This window comes from Bufo gargarizans, chromosome 3 (genome assembly GCF_014858855.1).
Source record: "Bufo gargarizans isolate SCDJY-AF-19 chromosome 3, ASM1485885v1, whole genome shotgun sequence".
Taxonomy (NCBI): Eukaryota; Metazoa; Chordata; class Amphibia; order Anura; family Bufonidae; genus Bufo; species Bufo gargarizans.
Window position 1 is genome coordinate 171,220,892 of NC_058082.1, and position 19,452 is coordinate 171,240,343.

At 38.2% G+C, this 19,452-nt stretch overlaps 1 protein-coding gene across 1 annotated transcript in view; it reads right to left on the reverse strand.

Annotated features, from left to right (window-relative positions):
• EDNRB (endothelin receptor type B) overlaps nt 1-19,452 on the reverse strand; it is a 296,607-nt gene that overhangs the window by 26,492 nt on the left and 250,663 nt on the right. The window contains exons 2-4 of the mRNA XM_044285218.1: nt 17,649-17,830; nt 16,329-16,864; nt 188-300 (exon numbers count right to left, since the gene is read on the reverse strand). Coding sequence (XP_044141153.1) covers nt 188-300; nt 16,329-16,787 — 572 coding nt within the window. The 5' untranslated portion in view covers nt 16,788-16,864; nt 17,649-17,830. The remainder of the gene's footprint in view (nt 1-187; nt 301-16,328; nt 16,865-17,648; nt 17,831-19,452) is intronic.

Below are 19,452 nucleotides of genomic sequence, written 5' to 3' on the forward strand. Positions count from 1 at the left end.
TAAGGACAAGTACTCTTGACCTGATGCCACTCAGAGAAAATTAAACCATGACCGTCTACCATTACAGTAAGTGCTGTATATATGTAGCTATATATATAGTACAGAGCATATGAATAAATGTCATGCAAAAAAAAAAACTCGGGTAAAAGATGATATAATCCAATTAAAGAATAAGGTCTATTATTACCTATCAATACTAAGTGCGCACAAGCTGAGAACGGTTATCCCAACTGAAGACTTTTGCAGGAATGGAATCAGTTTGCAGATTTCAATTCCAAAGGGCCATTTTGAGGATAGTAGCTGTAAACAGAAAGATAGAAAAATTAGGGTTTAGGCATCATTATATACAGTAGAGCATTTAGAATCTATAATATAGATCCAATGCTAAAAAAAAGACTTGTGTAATGAGGACAGAGCTGTCTGACAATTGATAAAGTTTAAAGTTTTGTTGTCAGTTTTGAACCTGTCTTTACTTTGTGAGATTGCGGCAAATTTATGAAATAATATATTTGTCACAAGTGCAATGTGGTGTATGCCTGTATCGGTAAAAGTACACCAGAGAGTTGCCTGGGGTGGAGATGCGACTTTTTTTGCAACCTTTCAAAAGTTGCACATCATAAATGAGATTTAAAGGTGTTCTAATCTGAAATCCTGCATCAAATGTCGCACATTGGAATCATCTACATTTTTACATCTCAAAACTGGCATAACAGACTTGATAAATGTCCCCCCAGCTTGTGTCAATTGTCATGAGGAGGAAGTTGAACCCTATATAGAAAAATGCTTCGTCTACAGAATATTGTGAGAGACAATGTACTGAAGCAAACAATCACTGTAACTGAAGAGAGCTTAACTTGATAACGGCCATGTGCTGTGCACGTATGGACCATGGTGCTGCTAGACCATGTGCAATCTAGCAGGAGAAGTTAGTAATGGTTTACAACCATTCATTCAGTGCTATGCAATTTGTGTTCTTCTTCTCAAACCAGTTATCACATGATGTATTTAGGTATCATAGAGCTGTTGTGTCTTAGCAAACTTCCCTCTTCCTGTGTAAAATGCCCCTACAGACACTACATCCATGCCACTGTTTATATCGGAGAGGGCTTGAGATAGGCCGCATAATTGTAGATTTTCAATGTAACATGTTCATGTGGCAATGGGGGAGGGGGGACTCACAAAAGTAATCCACATGGCATTTGGGAAAAAAACAGGGGAGTTTAAGGGCAAAACTTTAAAGAGGACCTTTCATCTGGATATCCTAATCTAATTATTATCCTACCTTATAGTGCGGCCCCCACTGATGTCTTGGCAATATTTTTTTCTAAAGAACCCCCCGTTTGTCCGCTGTGCTCCCCGTATCTTTTGGTGCCTCATATGCTAATGAAGCGACTCAGTTATACTAGGTGTGGACTTGTGTTTATCCTGGGCGGGGTTATCTTCTCCCTGGCTGCGGGCGCATCCAATCAGAGCGCCCCGCTCTTAGCCAGGGAGGAGGAGCTCAAGTTCTTGAGAGAATCGCAGCTCCTTCTCCCACGAGAACTTGAGCTTCTTCTCCATGGCTAAGAGCAGGGCGCTCTGATTGGTAGTGAGTCACATCATTAGCATATGAGGCGCCAAAAGATACGGGGACCACAGCAGACTGAACAGGGGGTTCTTTAGAAAAAAAAAGTGCCAAGACATCAGTGGGGGCCGCACTATAAGGTAAGATAATAATTAGATTAAGGATATCCAGGTGAAAGGTCCTCTTTAAGATTATATGCACGGCACATATGTAATAACCCAAAAAACATCATACGTAAAACACAGCTCACCTTGTCAGAGCGTCCTGGCTGCAGTGCTGCATTTTCAGTCTCCACTGCATCCAATCCCCACTGGACTGAAAGAGTGGCATGCTGTCTACATGCATTTCACTGCTGCTGAAGCTCAGCAGTCATGTGCCATTACTGATACAACACTGATACTGTTTGGCCAACAGAAGTGATGAACATGTGGACGGAACATCACACTTTTTTTGTCCAGTGGGGATTGGAAGCATTGGAGACCAAAGGTGCAGCACAGGAACCGGAGGCTCTGACAAGGTGAGTAGTGTTATTGTTTGATTTTCAGTCCATGCCTGGCCACAGCAAAATTTTTAAAGATCTGGGACAATCCTTTAATGAGGTGGCCAATCCTTAAATTAGAAGTTGAAAACCAAGAATCCCATAGGTTTTTCACACAGAGGTCCCCTGTTGTAGGTGTCCATTGGAAAGTTGTATCCTGCATTGTGATCCTCACTCAGTGTCTTAAATAAACAAATCTATAGTTTTTGTTAGTAATGATGTTTGTAAGGAAAGCCTGAATCAATTAATAAAACGTTGTCTGTGTATTTGGAAGCTATGGCTACTGGCTGCCCATGGTTTTTGGATCATAGGTGGGACATCTTTGGCACATTTATAACCAGATACACAGAGTAAAAATGATTATGCTCAAACCCTTAGCTCTGTTGGATCCCCATATAACAGGTGCTAGAAGATGTCCTGAGCAGGAAACAGGAGAATCATCAATGAACAAATTCAAAATTAAAAACCTCCAGCATTATCTAAAAACATAACTTTTTTATTGGAAAATCTTTAAGCAACAATTCAAAACTATACATATGTGTTTCAGACACAGTATGACTTGTCCTTAATCATGGTATAGAATATTATACTATGCCCAAAACACGTGGGTATGTTCTTTGATAATTGTATGAGACGAGACTCTCAGACCGGAGAGCTAACTGCAGCATGTATTTTACTTTCCATCCTGGGAAACGGATCAAGATGGATCCGTCATGACCCCCAATGCAAGTCAATGGGGACAGATCCGTTTTCTCTGCCACAATAGAAAACGGATCCGTCCCTCATTGACTTTGTTTTTTTAAACCAGGAAGTTTTTATTATTTTTCAATAAAACAGATGCCTATCATACATCAGTAAGTAATCTAGTTTACATAGGTGTTACAATACAGAGTGGAGGTATGTATACATGTGAACGTTCCAACACTGAAGGCGATGTATGAATTCTAACCGAAGTAGTGGTTAGGTCTGGGCCCAAGATGTCGGTCTCATTGAATTCGCAAACAAACATAAACAAGAATAAAACACATAAATAATCATAAGAATAAAAAGAAAGAGTGTCCGAGTTAGTGATACCGGCATTCACCTATACAACATTCTGATGAGCAGGATCACTTAGAGGTTTTTACCTAGGGGATCACCAGAGGGTTGTTATCACATTGGTGGGTAAGCTAGGTCACAAACCAACAGACAGCCATATTGACCAGGTAGTGTAGAATTTTGTCATAGAAGGTTGTTAGAACATTTTCTTGTACATACAGGTCAAGTTAACCAGGGCAGTCACTTCCAGCAAGGTAGGGGTGTGTGGACTTTTCCAGTGTCGGGTGATGATTAGTTTGGTTGCCATAAGTATATGAGTGGCTACTATTCTGTATGGGTGTGCCAGGGTATTAATAAGAATAAAGAGAAGCGCTAGCTCTGGAGTTAGTATTAGTCTGTTGGGAATAAGGTCATCTAATAACTTCTTTACACTGTCCCACAGCGGCGAGATTTTGGGGCATGACCATAATATGTGGAGGAGAGATCCTCTATGCCCACAATCCCTCCAGCAGTCAGACCCTCGTTGACTTTCAGTGGAGTTAATGATGGATCCGTCTGGCAATGTTAAAGATATGTTAAAGATAATACACCCGGATCCGTTCATAACAGATGCAGACCATTGTATTATCAGTAACGGAAGCGTTTTTGCTGGACCCTGCCGGATCCAGCAAAAGCGCTAGTGTGAATGTACCCTTAAGGATTTTCTAATAAAGAAGTAAAGTTTTTATAGTGTGCTGGAAATGTTTCATTTTAAATTCGTACATTTATAACCAGACTTTGCTGTAGGATATTTTAATTCTACTATTTCGGTTTGTTGCCTAACAAATCAATGTGCTAATCATTAAATATTATTTGTAAAAACCTGCAGAGATATTATCCAACATGGCATTGTTAGAGAGATTGTTATCTGTGTGGCAATATAGTCAAGGAAATGGCTCAAAATATCCCCAGAAACATGTTTTAGATTTGGATAGTTTAATATCTGTTCTTGGGCAATGGCTCAGACTGAGGGTTATGGATTCTGTTATAAATCCTGATTCAATGTAGTGGTTAGTAATAAGTCTATCATATGGCAGACCCAAAGAGTAGTAGGATAAATATTTTCTATAGAGCAATGGTGCATTTGCCATATTAAGTTGTTACCTTTAGATTAATTCCAAAGGCTTCCGCTACATATGCAACAATATGATATGACTTCCTAAAATACGCTTAACCCCCTGCTGCTGAAAAAGCTTAATTGAGACCTTTTCCTGTCAACGTATGTGACATGCAAAAGCTTAACAGATACCAGCCGAAGTATGTTGTTGGCATACTCAGAAATTTGTTCATGACAATGATATCGCAGCAACAAACTTTTCATATAACCTATTAATGACAAGGGCCACCTAAACACCCAATGTTCAATTACAAATTCAGTTAAAAATTATCTTCACATTTTCTCAGTATCCTTATTCTGGGAAAAATAAAATCTTGACTGGGAAAAAGATAATGGTAGAACCTAATATTCTCATTTCCCAATAAACAAAGCTCAACCCAGCTTTGTGGCACTCCTGTCCATATGTTGTGCTAGGAAATGCAACCATGTTGCTAAGAGAATCTGTCTGCTATAAGGATGATCATTTTTGGTCATGATGGAGTCACAGCTCAGAGCCTCATTTTCTGACCAGTGGGTCCCTGTTTTTTCAAATGTCAGAACCTAAAATAAGTAAAACTGTAGATAATATCCTGCTTGCATTCTTCTTTTACTAATTCATCATAGTTCCCCAAAGTTCATCACATTTACCAACTGACAGATACAATCACATGCATCTATTATGGCCTATATAGTATAGTAGTACTATTGTGGTAATCTGACGCTGCTCAAAGTCAGTGTTGAGTAGTTACATTCCATTCCCAGACCTTTTCCTGTTGTGTAACTCCCAATAAAACCTTTTAGAACCCTTAAGACAAAACATGCTTTTAAAAGTACTAGTAGTTTTGGAATATACTTGAACTTTTATGAATACTATAATAAAATAACTGTTCAAGTAAGCTGTATAGAAATGAAATAATTGCTGAAACTGCAACTTTTTTAGAAATACAAGTTACTCTTCCAATGTAAATATTTAAGAGAATGAAGAAACAATATTACAAGTATTAGAAAAAAATGAAGGGTAAGGTTTAAATGAGTGTTGATTGTGGAAGCTTATGGGGGTCATTTATGACCCGATAAACACAACTTTTGTGGTGTATATCTGGTGCAGATTCTGTCGCACGCCATGCTGCTGCAGAATTTGTGACTTCTTACCCGCTCGCATCAGGTCTAAAAAAAGTGGGCGTGGCATGGCGGTGAAGAGCCGGCCCATCTCATTTACCATTTTTTATGCCTGGTTTAGGGTTACAAAATGGTGTAAATGTACGACAGCTAGGAAGTTGTCATACATTGAGAATCAGTGCTGGATGCACCAAAGTTATGTAGAGGCTGGTGCCTCTACAGCTATAAGCTATAGGGCTTATTAAGACTGGCATCTAAAACACCGGTCTTAATAAATGTGCCCCTCCCTATATTTTTGGACCATGATCTAATAGAATATTAGGGATGAAATGTCATAGTGAAACAGCAATTGCTGCTGGAGTCTTGCACCTCAGCCTGTTGAACTGTATATTATGCACTTGAGGTTTACTGATTGATAAGTGGACAAATTGCTGTGAGCACTGCATATTTTGTTTTATCCGTTCTTGAACTGTTTTGGCCTCAACTTTGCTGCAGATCACCAGTACGTCCCATGTCATTCATGATCTCCAATCATCCACGTAAAGTGCAGCAGTACTGATCATGTTATGTCTTGAATGGTCTACATTGGGAACCTCCTTCTACAGTTTAATCATTTTGGGTACCGTATATTACCCACAGAAAGAAATATTATCTTACGCACTGAAGTAGATACAAGAAATTTGTTGGAAATGTATTTCAAAATGATACTTACTAGAAGCCATTTTACATTTATATTTATACAATATATATATACACTCACCTAAAGAATTATTAGGAACACCATACTAATACGGTGTTGGACCCCCTTTTGCCTTCAGAACTGCCTTAATTCTATGTGGCATTGATTCAACAAGGTGCTGATAGCATTCTTTAGAAATGTTGGCCCATATTGATAGGATAGCATCTTGCAGTTGATGGAGATTTGAGGGATGCACATCCAGGGCACGAAGCTCCCGTTCCATCACATCCCAAAGATGCTCTATTGGGTTGAGATCTGGTGACTGTGGGGGCCATTTTAGTACAGTGAACTCATTGTCATGTTCAAGAAACCATTTTTCCAGTCTTCAACAGTCCAATTTTTGTGAGCTTGTGCAAATTGTAGCCTCTTTTTCCTATTTGTAGTGGAGATGAGTGGTACCCGGTGGGGTCTTCTGCTGTTGTAGCCCATCAACCTCAAGGTTGTGCGTGTTGTGGCTTCACAAATGCTTTGCTGCATACCTCGGTTGTAACAAGTGGTTATTTCAGGCCACGTTGCTCTTCTATCAGCTTGAATCAGTCGGCCCATTCTCCTCTGACCTCTAGCATCAACAAGGCATTTTCGCACCAACAACCATGCCACGCTCAAAATTGCTTAAATCACCTTTCTTTCCCATTCTGACATTCAGTTTGGAGTTCAGGAGATTGTCTTGACCAGGACCACAACCCTACATGCATTGAAGCAACTGCCATGTGATTAGTTGACTAGATAATCGCATTAATGAGAAATAGAACAGGTGTTCCTAATAATTCTTTAGGTGAGTGTATATACATATTTATTACTTATCTTTTAACCCCGTAAGGACAAAGACAATTTTCTCTTTTTAATTTAGTTTTTTCCTTCTCACCTTCCAAGAGCCATAACTTTTTAAAATTTTCTGCTCACATAGCCGTATGAGGGCTTTTTTTTTTTTGTGGGACAACTGGTAGTTTACCAGTGCTGGGATTGGAAAACTGGAAAATAAATATTTATAGGGTTAAACTGTTTTTGTTTTTTTTGGTGTTTACGGAGTTCACAGTGCACTAAAAATGCCATGACAATATGACAACCTTCTGCGGGTCAGAAAGAGCAATTTTTTTTTCATTGCATTGCCACCATAATCCGACAGGCATAACTTTTTAATGTTATGGCGTTCACTGCACACAATAAATATAGCATTTTTGAACATGACAATGCCTACTATGTTAATTTTTATAGTTAATTTTTATATTTAAAATTGGAAAAGGGTTGTGTTTTAAAAAAACATTTTAAATTTTTTTACAAAATCTTTTTTAACTGTACTTTTAATTCTTCTTAGGAGACTTGAGCATGCAATCTTCTGATTGCTTGTACCATAGACTGCAATTGTATTCAATATCTATGGGATTTGCACAGGCTGCCTGTCAGGCTGTTGCCCCAGGCTCAGCTTCACAAGCAGCTCACTATGAAAGTGCTGGCAGCCTTAATAGCAACCATTTGGAGCCCTGTGATTTTGCATTGGGGGCTTCAACTGGAGGACAGTCTCCCTATGTATTATACAGCTATGGCTGGCCATGTATGGAGCAAAATCAGCATGTGAACATGCTCCATACAACCCTTTAAGGCCAATCATGTCACTAAGTAATTATGCGTTAAGGAGTTAATGGGAACTTGTCACCATAAAAATGCAGTCCAATCTTTAGGTAATATGATATCAGGAGGAGCTGGGCAGATTGATATATAGTTTTTTTGTTAGGGTTGAGTGTTTAATAGACAAAAATAAATCCATCCTGGCTGACCACTGGTGATGAGCTGTTAACAGAAGCTCAGCGCAGCTAGGGGAGGCGTAGTATTGCTTGTATATATACAGACATAGCAATCTTCATCTTGATTTTTCACAACTCGCTTTTTGGCATTTTTTTTTCCCCATTGGTTTCAATGATTTTTCTGCTGTGATGTCATCGTGAGACTTGATATCACACTCAAGTTTAGAACTGTTACATATCATCTGATCCACACACTTGTTATTTTTGCCAGATAAATGGAATTTTACTGAATATTGATAAGATCAACCCTAACTGTAATGTAATAATCCCTTGGGGATAATCCCTTTTTTCTACTCTGGATCTGCAGATTGTGGCTAGAGAAATATTTCTAGATGCTTATGGACTATAAAATTAACAAGTGTATGGTCAGCTCATTTTTGAAGAATATTATAAGGCAACACATTCTATTTAAATTGAATTGGGCAGCAAGTAGCGGTGGAATTGACATGTGTAGTCTTAATCTGATTTGGCTTGACTGATGTTTAGATTAGTGTGCCAGAACAATAATAGATTAATAATACATAGGCTCTGGTTAAATTGTAAATGAAGATAAATACACAATGATTTTATATATTCACCACTATGTGCGCAGCCTGAGGGACTCTATCATCAAAAAAATTTTATGTTTATGTGAATAATCAATAATAAAAAAAAAAGAGTTGATGGTTTGCTGGATATAATGTTTTTATGTCATTCCATATATTCTATTTCCTGTACTGGCAAGAGAACCAGTCTTTGAGAAATGTCGTGCAGTCTGTAGGCTGCATGTTATAAAGCAGGATAAACTGTATGTAGTTCAAGGGGGAAAAGTTTTTGTAAAACTTGTTAATTATACCTTTAAAGGGCAGATTTGTACCTATGAAACTGGCTGACATGTGTTGGTCCCATGTTCATATGTGCCACCTTGCTGAGAAAAATGATGTTTTGATATATGCAAATGAGCTTCTAGGAGTAACTGGGTTGTTGTCATTACACTGTGAGAAGGCACAAAGTGCTATAGTAGACGATAGATACATGTTACTGAGGTGCCTGGCCTCAGTGAAATGAAACGGTAACGTTTTGTCAGTAAACCTAGGTTAGGTTAGTAGTAGTTTAGCTGCTGGCTGCAGCTGATCCGGTTTCATTGGAGTAGTCAAAAAGCAGGGTGGGATGACTACTCCAATGTATCCAGACAAGGTTTTGGCTGGCCTATATAAGCTAGGAAGCCCAGGAGAGCTAGGGGTGTGGTTCCTAGTCTGGAAGTGTGATAGACTGGGACTACAGCTCTGTGGAGTGTTTCAGCGGAGAAGCCTGCTATCGCCAAGTCTTTTCCCCCTCAAGCTGGTGGTAGAAACCAGGAACTACAGAGGACTATGAGTCAGACCACTTCACATGGACTGTGTTTTTTGTGTGTTTACATGCTGAAGTAAGCAAGTATTTGTGGAATCTGTTTTGGACTAAATAAAAAAGATAATTGTTTGAACTATATCTGAAGTCACCATTTGAGATGATCGCCACAACACCTTAGAGGCTCTGCTCCCTCTGCAACTCATGTGCTCTGCAGCTTGATTGACAGGGCCAGGCATTCTAAACATGATCATGCCTAGCCCTGACTTCAATGCGGGCATATATGAACATGAGACCAACACAGATGCCTTCAGCTGCCAAGCGCATATATAACAGGTCAGCCAGTTTCATAGGTACAAATCTGCTGACAGATGCCCTTTAAATCTCAGCTTTTTCTGAGCTCTGTAGCGAAGTGTGTGGTCATATCAGTGATTGATAACATTTCCTTTATAAGTTTGTATCCAGAGATAAAGCTATCAGTAATTGGTAAAACCATCCACTTGGTCAACTGAGCTGTGAAAATGCAGAGTTTTTAATGTATACATTACAAGTTTTATTGAATCTTCTCCCTCAAAGCTATACATCAATCTGCTCAGTAGTAATGAGCAGCATAGGAAATATTCAAATTTGCAATATTTCGCTAATTGTTAACTAAATATTCACCATAAATTTGCAAATACCTTCCAATGGCAGCCTTGAGACATACAAGACCAGCACTCTATCCAAAAGGAGAAAGCCAGCAAGCCTCAAAGTGGCTTTATCTGAGTTGGATGGCTTGGGGGACCTGCGCCCCTAGATCATTATCATTAGGGTGACAAAATTAGTTTTCTAATTGTCCTAACATTATATTCAATAATCTTTCTACACTGTTTTGTCATGTAAACTCATTTGAACTCATAAACTTGGGCATACAGGAAATATATGCAAATTAGCAGAATCTGCCTTGTTTTTCAGCTGAAACACTATTTGCATGTCTTTCCCATATGCCCAAGGTTATGAAAATGAGTTTACAGAAGTAAATAGCAGCCAGGCGCAAAGTCCTTGCAGGATTCCTGATGAAAAATCCACATACCGTAGTGCAAAATTGAAACAAAGCAGCACTCCGGTCTTAGTGAAGGAAAGTGGGTGTACATTGGGTGTAATAAAGGATCCACTTTCCTTCTCTAAGACTGGAGTGTTGTCTTGTTTCAATTTTTACTATATATATATATATATATATATATATATCTTTGGAATAGAAGTGTCCCTTTAGGTATTAACCAAAGATGTATTTTGGTGTATGTCTTCATCGAATGTATAACAATTTGTAAAAGTTAGTCCAAGTTTCCACTTCAGTTATTTCCATCAGTTATTGTGAGCCAAAACACGGTGTGCATCAAAAACACAGACCAGGAGGATATCTTTCCATTATCCCTTATCTCTCAGTAGCCTCCACTGCAGGTTTTGGCTCACAATAACTGATGGAAATGACTGATAAAATAACTGGTGTGAACTTGAACTAAGTTTCACTTTTTTATTTAATGTTTTACTTATTAATGAAATTAAGTGAAAAAGCAACTAAAGTATTAAAATACTTAGATGGTGCTCCATAGGAACTATCACTTTAGTAGCCTTGGATACTTCAGAGGGGCTGAGGCTATTATTGAGAATGAATGGCTCCACCAATTGCTGTGCGGGGGAACCATTCATCCCTAGGAGCGCAGTCTTACCAGGGAAAGCCACCTCAGATGCCATGGTTACAAATGACCATAGCATTGGAGTGGTTAACTGTTTATGATTGACATTATTGCTGATCAGAGACATTAGTTCCAGGAGTCTGCTGTTTCATATAGCAGAAATCTGGTGGCTATGGCGCCCACTGCGCAATGGAGCGGGTGCAATTTTTAAAGAATCGACTACCATTATACATGTACGGCATATGTCCTTAAGGGGTAAATGAACTATATGTTGCATCTCTCTTTTATTGCCTTTTTTATACTAACAATCAAAGTTCACTTTATACTAGAATTTTCCTTTGAATTTCTCTACGTAAAAAGAAAAACATAAGGATCATTTGCTGAACTCCTTTTATTTCTGTGGAAAGTGAACTAGTATAAAATATGTCAGTTTATATAATTTTGTATCAATTTAGTTAGGACCATTTTGTTACAAGATCCAGCATGTCTAGTGGGACAAAATAATTACTGAAAAGCTGATAAAAACTGACATTGCATGGATCAGTAATTCTATCAGTTTGTGTTAGTGCCCAGATAAATCAAAAAGAGAAAGATGCAGCAAAAGCTATTGTGAGTGGAGCCTAACATGGATGTATGATGCTAGAAGTAGCAATTAGTGTCAGAAGGAGAACAATTGTTACTCAGAAGTGAATTGTCAGTTGAGAAATAGTTGCTTGTTATGCAGGTCACAAAGGTTCTTGTTAAGTTTAGACGCAAGTATATAATGAAAAAAAAACATGTGGGCAAGATGATGAAACATTGTGAATTGCTTTGTGAAGCAAATGTGAGATGGTATGGTGTATACTAGAGATGAGCAAAGTACTGAAAAATCTGATTAGGCTGCTTGGCTAAATTTTTAAAAAAAATTGCTTTGTGATGAATTACTTTATAATGAAGCACATTTCTTTGTAAGTAGTTTGTGCAAAGACAGGGAACGGTGATTGCGCTGCTCTCCATCGTTGTACCCCTCAGATGCCACTTTCATAGCTCATCGCGGCATCTCATATTGATATTACAGTGTAAAATTTATTTAAAAATTAATAAAATCTTACCTCATCCATTTGATCGTGAAGAGACTCCATACGTCACCATGCACAGGATTACACGCAGGAACATCAATCAAGATGATGGTGGCCAACTCTTCACGCTCAAACAGATGAGGTAGGTATGATTTATTTTTTATTTTTTTACTGCCATTCAGGAAAAATCTATTAGTTACCATGAAACACAAGGAAATTTGTTTTCATGGTGAAATCCCTGAAATTCGGATCAAAGTCCACGAAGTGTAGACGGGATACAACAATGAACAAGTTCAAGAGAAAATACATGTTGTAGTGGAAAGGAGGGTGGGGAAAAAAGTGGAGCAACAGGTGGTGGAGAGGATTAAACAAAAAAAGACTCTTTGTAGAGAAATATAGATGGATAGAACTAAGAAATAAATGTACAGAGTTTAGGATAAAAATTTAAAATTGAAAGATAAGGTTAGAAAGATAATGAAAGGAAAAAGGAAATTCTCCAGAGTGGTGTACTACCAATAGATACAATCAATCCAATTTATGGCATTAAAGCAATAAAGACATAAGGAAGGGGTCCTAACCCAGAAATGTGTGTAAACAGCAATTGCGGCATCGGTGAGGCCAACGGATGTGGCTCCCTCTACCTTCCAATCGTAGCCCCTGCAGTGAAATTGGTTACCATGACAGCCTGGACACTTCTGAAGCTACCCAGGCCTGCCATGGTAAGCTCCCTGCTGTGCACGAGACACAGCTTAGCAGGGAGAATGTCAGAATCCTATTCACCCTGAAAGAATCTCTATTAGGGTGAATAGGACAAGGGATCAAAAGGTCCCAGGTAGTCCCCTAAGGGACTACCATGTTACCAAAAACCTAGCTAAAACTCTTCTATTTATAGCATATTTTTAAAGTTAATTTCACCAGTTCATTTTATATCCATTTTAATAAAACATTTAAAAAATGCCCCAATGAATCATTAATATGTGTCACAAGAAAACACTCCCACAAAAATCCCAAAACTAATTGTCATGCACTTAATCTGTTAACACTCCTACGGCGAGCCTGACATCTCTATGGCGGGGCTGTGGCAAGCAACCTTGCTGAAAGTGGGGCTGGTCAGCCTATCATGGAGCAAAGATGATGGGCTATCAGGTTTGGCACCGATGTCTGATGGCGTAGTATTTAAACAGGCAACTGCTCACCACAGTTGTCTGTGATTGATTTTCTTGCCTCACAAGCATTGTGTCACTTGTTCTCTGGATTCCGGGATCTCTGGCCTTCTGCCTATTTGTTACCTCACCTCTGACTGCTGATTTTGCCTCTGATGTTTGACCCTTCTTGGTATTTGTCTCTCTCTTAGTTCAGGCATTACTCACTGGTTCTGGCCTGGTCTGTACATCACATTCACCAACAGGTACTGTGCACTGAGCCAGGTTAGGGACCATCACCCATTTGGGGGCTGCTATTTAGGGAGGATTGTCCAAGTAATTAGCGACAGTGCTGGGGGTAGAGTTCAGTATGGCACTGTTCCCTACATAACGTGACACTAACATACTGTAAACTTAAACTGTAGACTTACATTATCACAAATGATTGCTTTACTAATCCCAACTAGATTCTTTGACATTGAATTACCCCTGAATGTTCACAGAGTCAGCATGTGAAAAGAAATTACACAAATGTTGAAATAATTAGTAAGACACATCATGGATTAAGTCACTGTTTACATGTCTGCTTCATGCATGGTTACCATTAGTTATGTTCTTATCTAATGTTTCATCCAATTTCAGTATTGTACATGACCTGTCTAATATTACAAATTGCTTCCTCTTCGATTTAACCTCTGTGTCAGTCTATTTACAGTACAGGCCACCCTACCCCATCCTCTTATAACACATACATCACATTTCTTCAAAAGATTGTAATTGCTTGTTTGAATATGTGGCTTGCTTAAGGGAGTTTACACCTAACATAACAAGCAGAAGTTTCAAAGATTCATCTGTGAGATCAACTATATGCATCCATTACATAGGTCAATTATGGCAGTTTATTGCATCTGGGACTTTGCCTTGTGTGAAGGAAAGCTTAGCTACAACTTTCTATGTAAATGTCTATTAAAAAAGAAGGAATACAAAGTTACATAAATTGCAGATTAAACTTTGCAGTAAGATGCCTTATGTGAGTAGTCAAAGAAATATACTCAGCTCATATGGTACAATAGACTATCTACACATATACCATAATTAGGAAATTACTTTGTCCCTCCTCCCATTGTTTCACATAGAAAATAAACAGATACTAAACAGCCATGAAAGCTGCAGCTCAGGTTCCACCTTTGGTAACTCTTTTATCATTTTAAATTGACAATATTTCTAGTTCCATCTTATGATTTTGCCAGGAAGCATACTGATAAACCCTTAAGATACAATGTTACCTCAGGTTTATTTGCCTATGGGTGCTTTTCACACATTGGATGTTAGTAAAGTTTTCCTGCACTTTCACATTTTTATTTTGCAGTGTTTTTGCAGAAATGCATTTTGACAACAGCTATATGGGAAAAATATTGTTAAGGAAACGCCTGTGATAAGCTATACTGCGTGCAACAAATGCTAGAAAAATAGCACCAAAACTGCAGATAGCAAAAAAGTGCTTATTCTGATGTCAAAGACAGGATCACGTGTAAGGAACCTATCGGTGCTTTTACACACAGATTTTTGCTGGCATTTTTAGCAGCATAATTGCCAGCTCCAGATGTTAGCTGAAAGTCTATGGGAATTATGAAACACAGGACATACAATATTTTTTTCCATCTCTTTCACTATATAGAAAAAAGTCAGTTAAAACAATTCACAGTCATTTGTAAAAAATAAAAAAATAAAAAATGCCACAAAAACCACATCATGAAATGCAGTTGCACCCCAATCCAATAAAAAAAAAAATGGTTGTTTTGTGTTAAAAACTACTAGTGCAAAATTCATGTTTGTGAGAACCCATATTGAACATTTTTGTTCTTTCTTTTCAGTGTGCTAAGTGTACAGACATTTTTGTAAGCTTGTATTAAGGTGCGACCACAATGTGAGGTTTCCGGATGCAGTTTTTGGACCTAAAATTAAGAGTGGTTCATAAAGGAGACAAAGTATAAATGACAGATATGACTTCTCTGTTTTCCAATTCACCCCTTGCTTCCGCTTTCAAAACTGCATCAGGAAACCTGAATGTGTGGCCGTCGCCTTGGTTCGCAGAGAGCGGTTGCATTGTATTTTTTTTTCTTTGTGTTTTCAGCCATAGCAACGTGCACCTGCTCATTGGGATGTGCAGGACTGACCCCCCCCCCTTTTTTTTCCGTCCCCTTAGTGGTATGCAAAAACAGAATTAGAAATTGATGAATATATTTGCAGATATAAAAATGTAAAAAATGCTTAATCATTGAATGAAGAAAAGTTGAAATAATGGAAAGAAACATTTCTTAACCTGTATGCCAATTTTCAGATGTGAAAATAGTAGTATTTTTTTTGCATGTGCCACATTTTACACCAAAATTCGCACTTTTCTGCCATTCTTACCACTTTTTAAAGTGTGTGGAGCCTAGCAGGAGGGATGTTACCACCTGTTACTATAATCTAAACCATATTACTCCAGTGCACTTTTCAAATATGAAATGCCATTCTTAATCATTACCCCCCTTTGTGCTTTTCATTACCCATCATATTCTAAATCTTTGCTGTCAGTGGATAAAAGCTTTTCTAATACAATCCTGCTGAGAAGTGGATGCATTGTATCCAGTCCAGGCAATGCTGTGTGATATAAACAGCCTGATACATTTAGTACACATTGTAGCGAATGATCAGAGAGATTAGTGCGGCTGCTGCTGACCCATTGAGCTTACAAAATATTACATAGGCTGGATACAATTGTGTCTGCTTCTCAACTCTGAGCAGGAACAGATAGGGCGCCCATACACACTGTGGATTTTCTGCAACTGAAAATCAGTCCCCTTCCCCTGAATGGGGCTTGCAGAAATCCATGGCATGAATGTCATTGATTTTCAGCTGTGGAAAATTCTGCAACAAAATCCGCAGCATGTGAAGGCACCCTTGGGTACAGGTTTTAAGTCCCTGCATGTAAATATAGTGTTATAATTCAGTGATAGCAAATGAAGGTCTTGAAAATGTTTAGATATTAAAATACAAAGCATAGAAATGTGTAGAACCCTACTATACAGCTTTATTAAGCTTTATTTTCATTTTAAATCAATTTATAATATCTAATAATAAAATGTAGGCACCTTAATTTTAACAATATGAGAGGAGAAATTGAGCTAAAACCATCTTGTTCTTACCTTATACGTGGTGATTGGTATGTCAATTATGATATGCAGCAGGTCGCCTAGGGCCAGGCTGGCAATCAGCAAGTTGGTATTGTTTCTCATGCTCTTGTTTTTATAGATTATCCTCAACAGGGTTGAGTTCCCAATCACTCCGACTATGAATATCAGGCATGATATCACTGTGTTAATATATTTGAAAGTGTCCTTGATCTCGAGCTTAGGCCCACACACTGAATACATCCTATTCTGTCTTGATTGATAACCTTTATTTTGTGTCATGTTATGATTTAGTAGATGATGGGCATCTGAGGTCTTCATTTCATTTGCCTTTAATGTTGTGGGTACACTTCCCAGCAATGGTAGCTCTTCATTAGAGAATGGTTGAAGGGAAGTATTAGGTTCTTCACCAAAGACTATGACTGTACAGAACAGCAAGAGCGCCAGTCTTACATAGTGCCATGTAATCTCCATGATGCGCAGGGATTGCAATGTTTTGGGTAGTCGCTCACAGCCAAATGAAACAGTGAGCTTATATATTCACTCAGGACCTGTCCGAGAAGACAGAATATTACTAGTTGTGCTTGCACTTAACTTTTTTAAATGGCATTTCAAGACAGATCATATTTAAAAAAATCATTGCATATTATTATACACGATAAGGCTACTTTCACACTAGCGTTAAAGTTTTCCGGTATTGAGTTCCGTCATGGTGGCTCCATAACAAAAAAAAAAAACGCTTTGGATCCCTTCATAACGGATGCAGATGGTTGTATTATTAGTAACGGAAGCATTTTTGCTGAACCCTGCCAGAAACACTAGTGTGAAAGTAGCCTAAGCATCACAGTTTTATTTATCATAGCAAACATAAGGTACATGTACTGTATAGAACATAGTAATGTCTTATTGATTCATTTTTCTCATTTGATATATAGATATTGGAAAGCTGAACTCATCATTTGACTCTTTGCTGTTACAACAGGAGTGGAGATTTTGCTGCACTCCTATGTATTGGGATATCATAATATCATAATTCAGCTACATCTCTAAATAGATGTATGTATATATATATATATATATATATATATATGTGTGTGTGTGTGCATATATATATATATATATAAATAGTTTCAAATAGAATAGGTCTGATACCATAAACAAGAGACAAGAGTACATTAGCATCCTGCAAATGTAAAACTAGGTAAAATAAAAGGTGACATAAATGTATCTATTTTCTGCAGAATACCAGAAAACTTTATGTCGCAAAATGTTGCAAAAACAAAACTGCCATTAAAAATACAATCATGATAACTAATCACATAAATTGTAAAATACCTTAATTAAATCCAGCCTAGAGTGAAACAGTGAAGATGTAGGAAGTAAAGGATATTTCTTCAGCTGGTGAGACGTCCTGGGGAGTTACATCAGGCTGGGGATCTTCTGAAATGTCTCAGTGGACATGGATGTAATGAACATTTCAAACCTTTCTCCTGGTATGTGTTTGTGTCTGAAAAGCACTAGTCCAATACTTGTACATTAGTCACTGACAGACCCCGCCTGCTCCTACAGCAACCTATCCCTGGACCGCTCTTGTCCCTGAAGTGTGGATAGCATCACTGAAAGATCAAACTGGGCTACATTCACGTGTTTTGTGCATAGGATGAATCACTTAGCACGTTTTTATTATATTAGCTCCAAATTTGTGTAGCCCTTCTATAAAATGCTTGAATATCAGTAGTTACATGTCCTTGCATAAGACAATATAGAAAGCAAATTATACTCATTGAGGTTCAATTTCTGTACTTGGCTGATAATACTGTTGTTCCAGTTCCACCATGTAAGTAAGGGCTTGCAGAAATTCATGCACATACTGAAATGACCCCATTCATATGTATGGAATGGAATTTCTTAAATCATACATTTCTTTTGTGAATTTGCTCCTTAAACTTTAGTGACACTTTCTATAGACCCCACGGAATGGGCGGATCTGCGGTGGTAATCATGTTTCGCATCAGCATTTCCGTTATACTGTTCTGTTATACCAGGGTTATAACGGAAATGCAAAACGGAACCCATTAAGAGGCATTCCGCTTTGCTCCATCCTAATAGATTTCTATGGGCACAAATAACGGTTCAGTTTTTTTCTGCTATGTATGACGGGGAAAAAAAGCCCTGCCAATATAACTTTTTTCCTTCATACATAACAGAAAAAAAACTGAACCGTTGTTTGTGCCCATAGAAATGTATTAGGACAGAGCAAAATCGAATGCCTCGTTTTGCATTCAGTCCTAAAATTCAGCTATATTCCATCATAGCGAAATTACTAACGCTGATGCAAATCCGCCCTTACTATATCTATTGCATAAAATGACATTATCATAGGAGATGGCCACATAGTCGGGTTCCTGATGCAGCTTTGGGAGCCAAATCCAGGAGTGAGTTCAAGAAAAGAGGAAAAGTCGTATCTGTCTTTTATACTTTCTCTCCTTTTATGATCCACTCCCAATTTTGGTTTCCAAAGCTGCATGCAGAAATCTTACCTTGTGGTTGTACCATTCTTATGTAAAAAAAATAATAATAATAATCCTATGGTGGCTTTACTTAGACTGTCTGCTGGCCCAGTCCATTTTTTGTACCCAGGAGCTGGATTTTATATTAGAACTTGTCAGACTCAAAGGCTGTAATAAACGTGACACCGGCTTTCTCCTTCTATATTTAGTGTGAGTTTTGGTGATTTGAGGGCATAGCCAGGTGGTATGGAGTGACTTGTGAATGGAACTGAATAAGACTATTGTGATGAAGTGTTGTGCCCTGGAAGACACAGACTGGAATGTTAGTGAGGATATGAAGCAGAATGCAGCCCCCAGGGCAGAGATTGACATCTGTGTGTGTCTCTGTTAGCATCCAGATAAACCTGATTTATCATGCTTATTCCACAATTCTGGCTCTAAAAAGTCACAATCTCACTCCAGTTAGGAGGGTGGAGAAGGAAAACTGGAGCAGCTTTTCATGATAAATGTCCCACATGAGTCTGCATTGCAGTTCACGTCTAGCTATTATTTTACAGATTTTATTTTTCCGCTCTTCATCTTAAAGTAATTTGAAAAGCTGAAGAGCTGAGACTGAAATGTAACCCGTG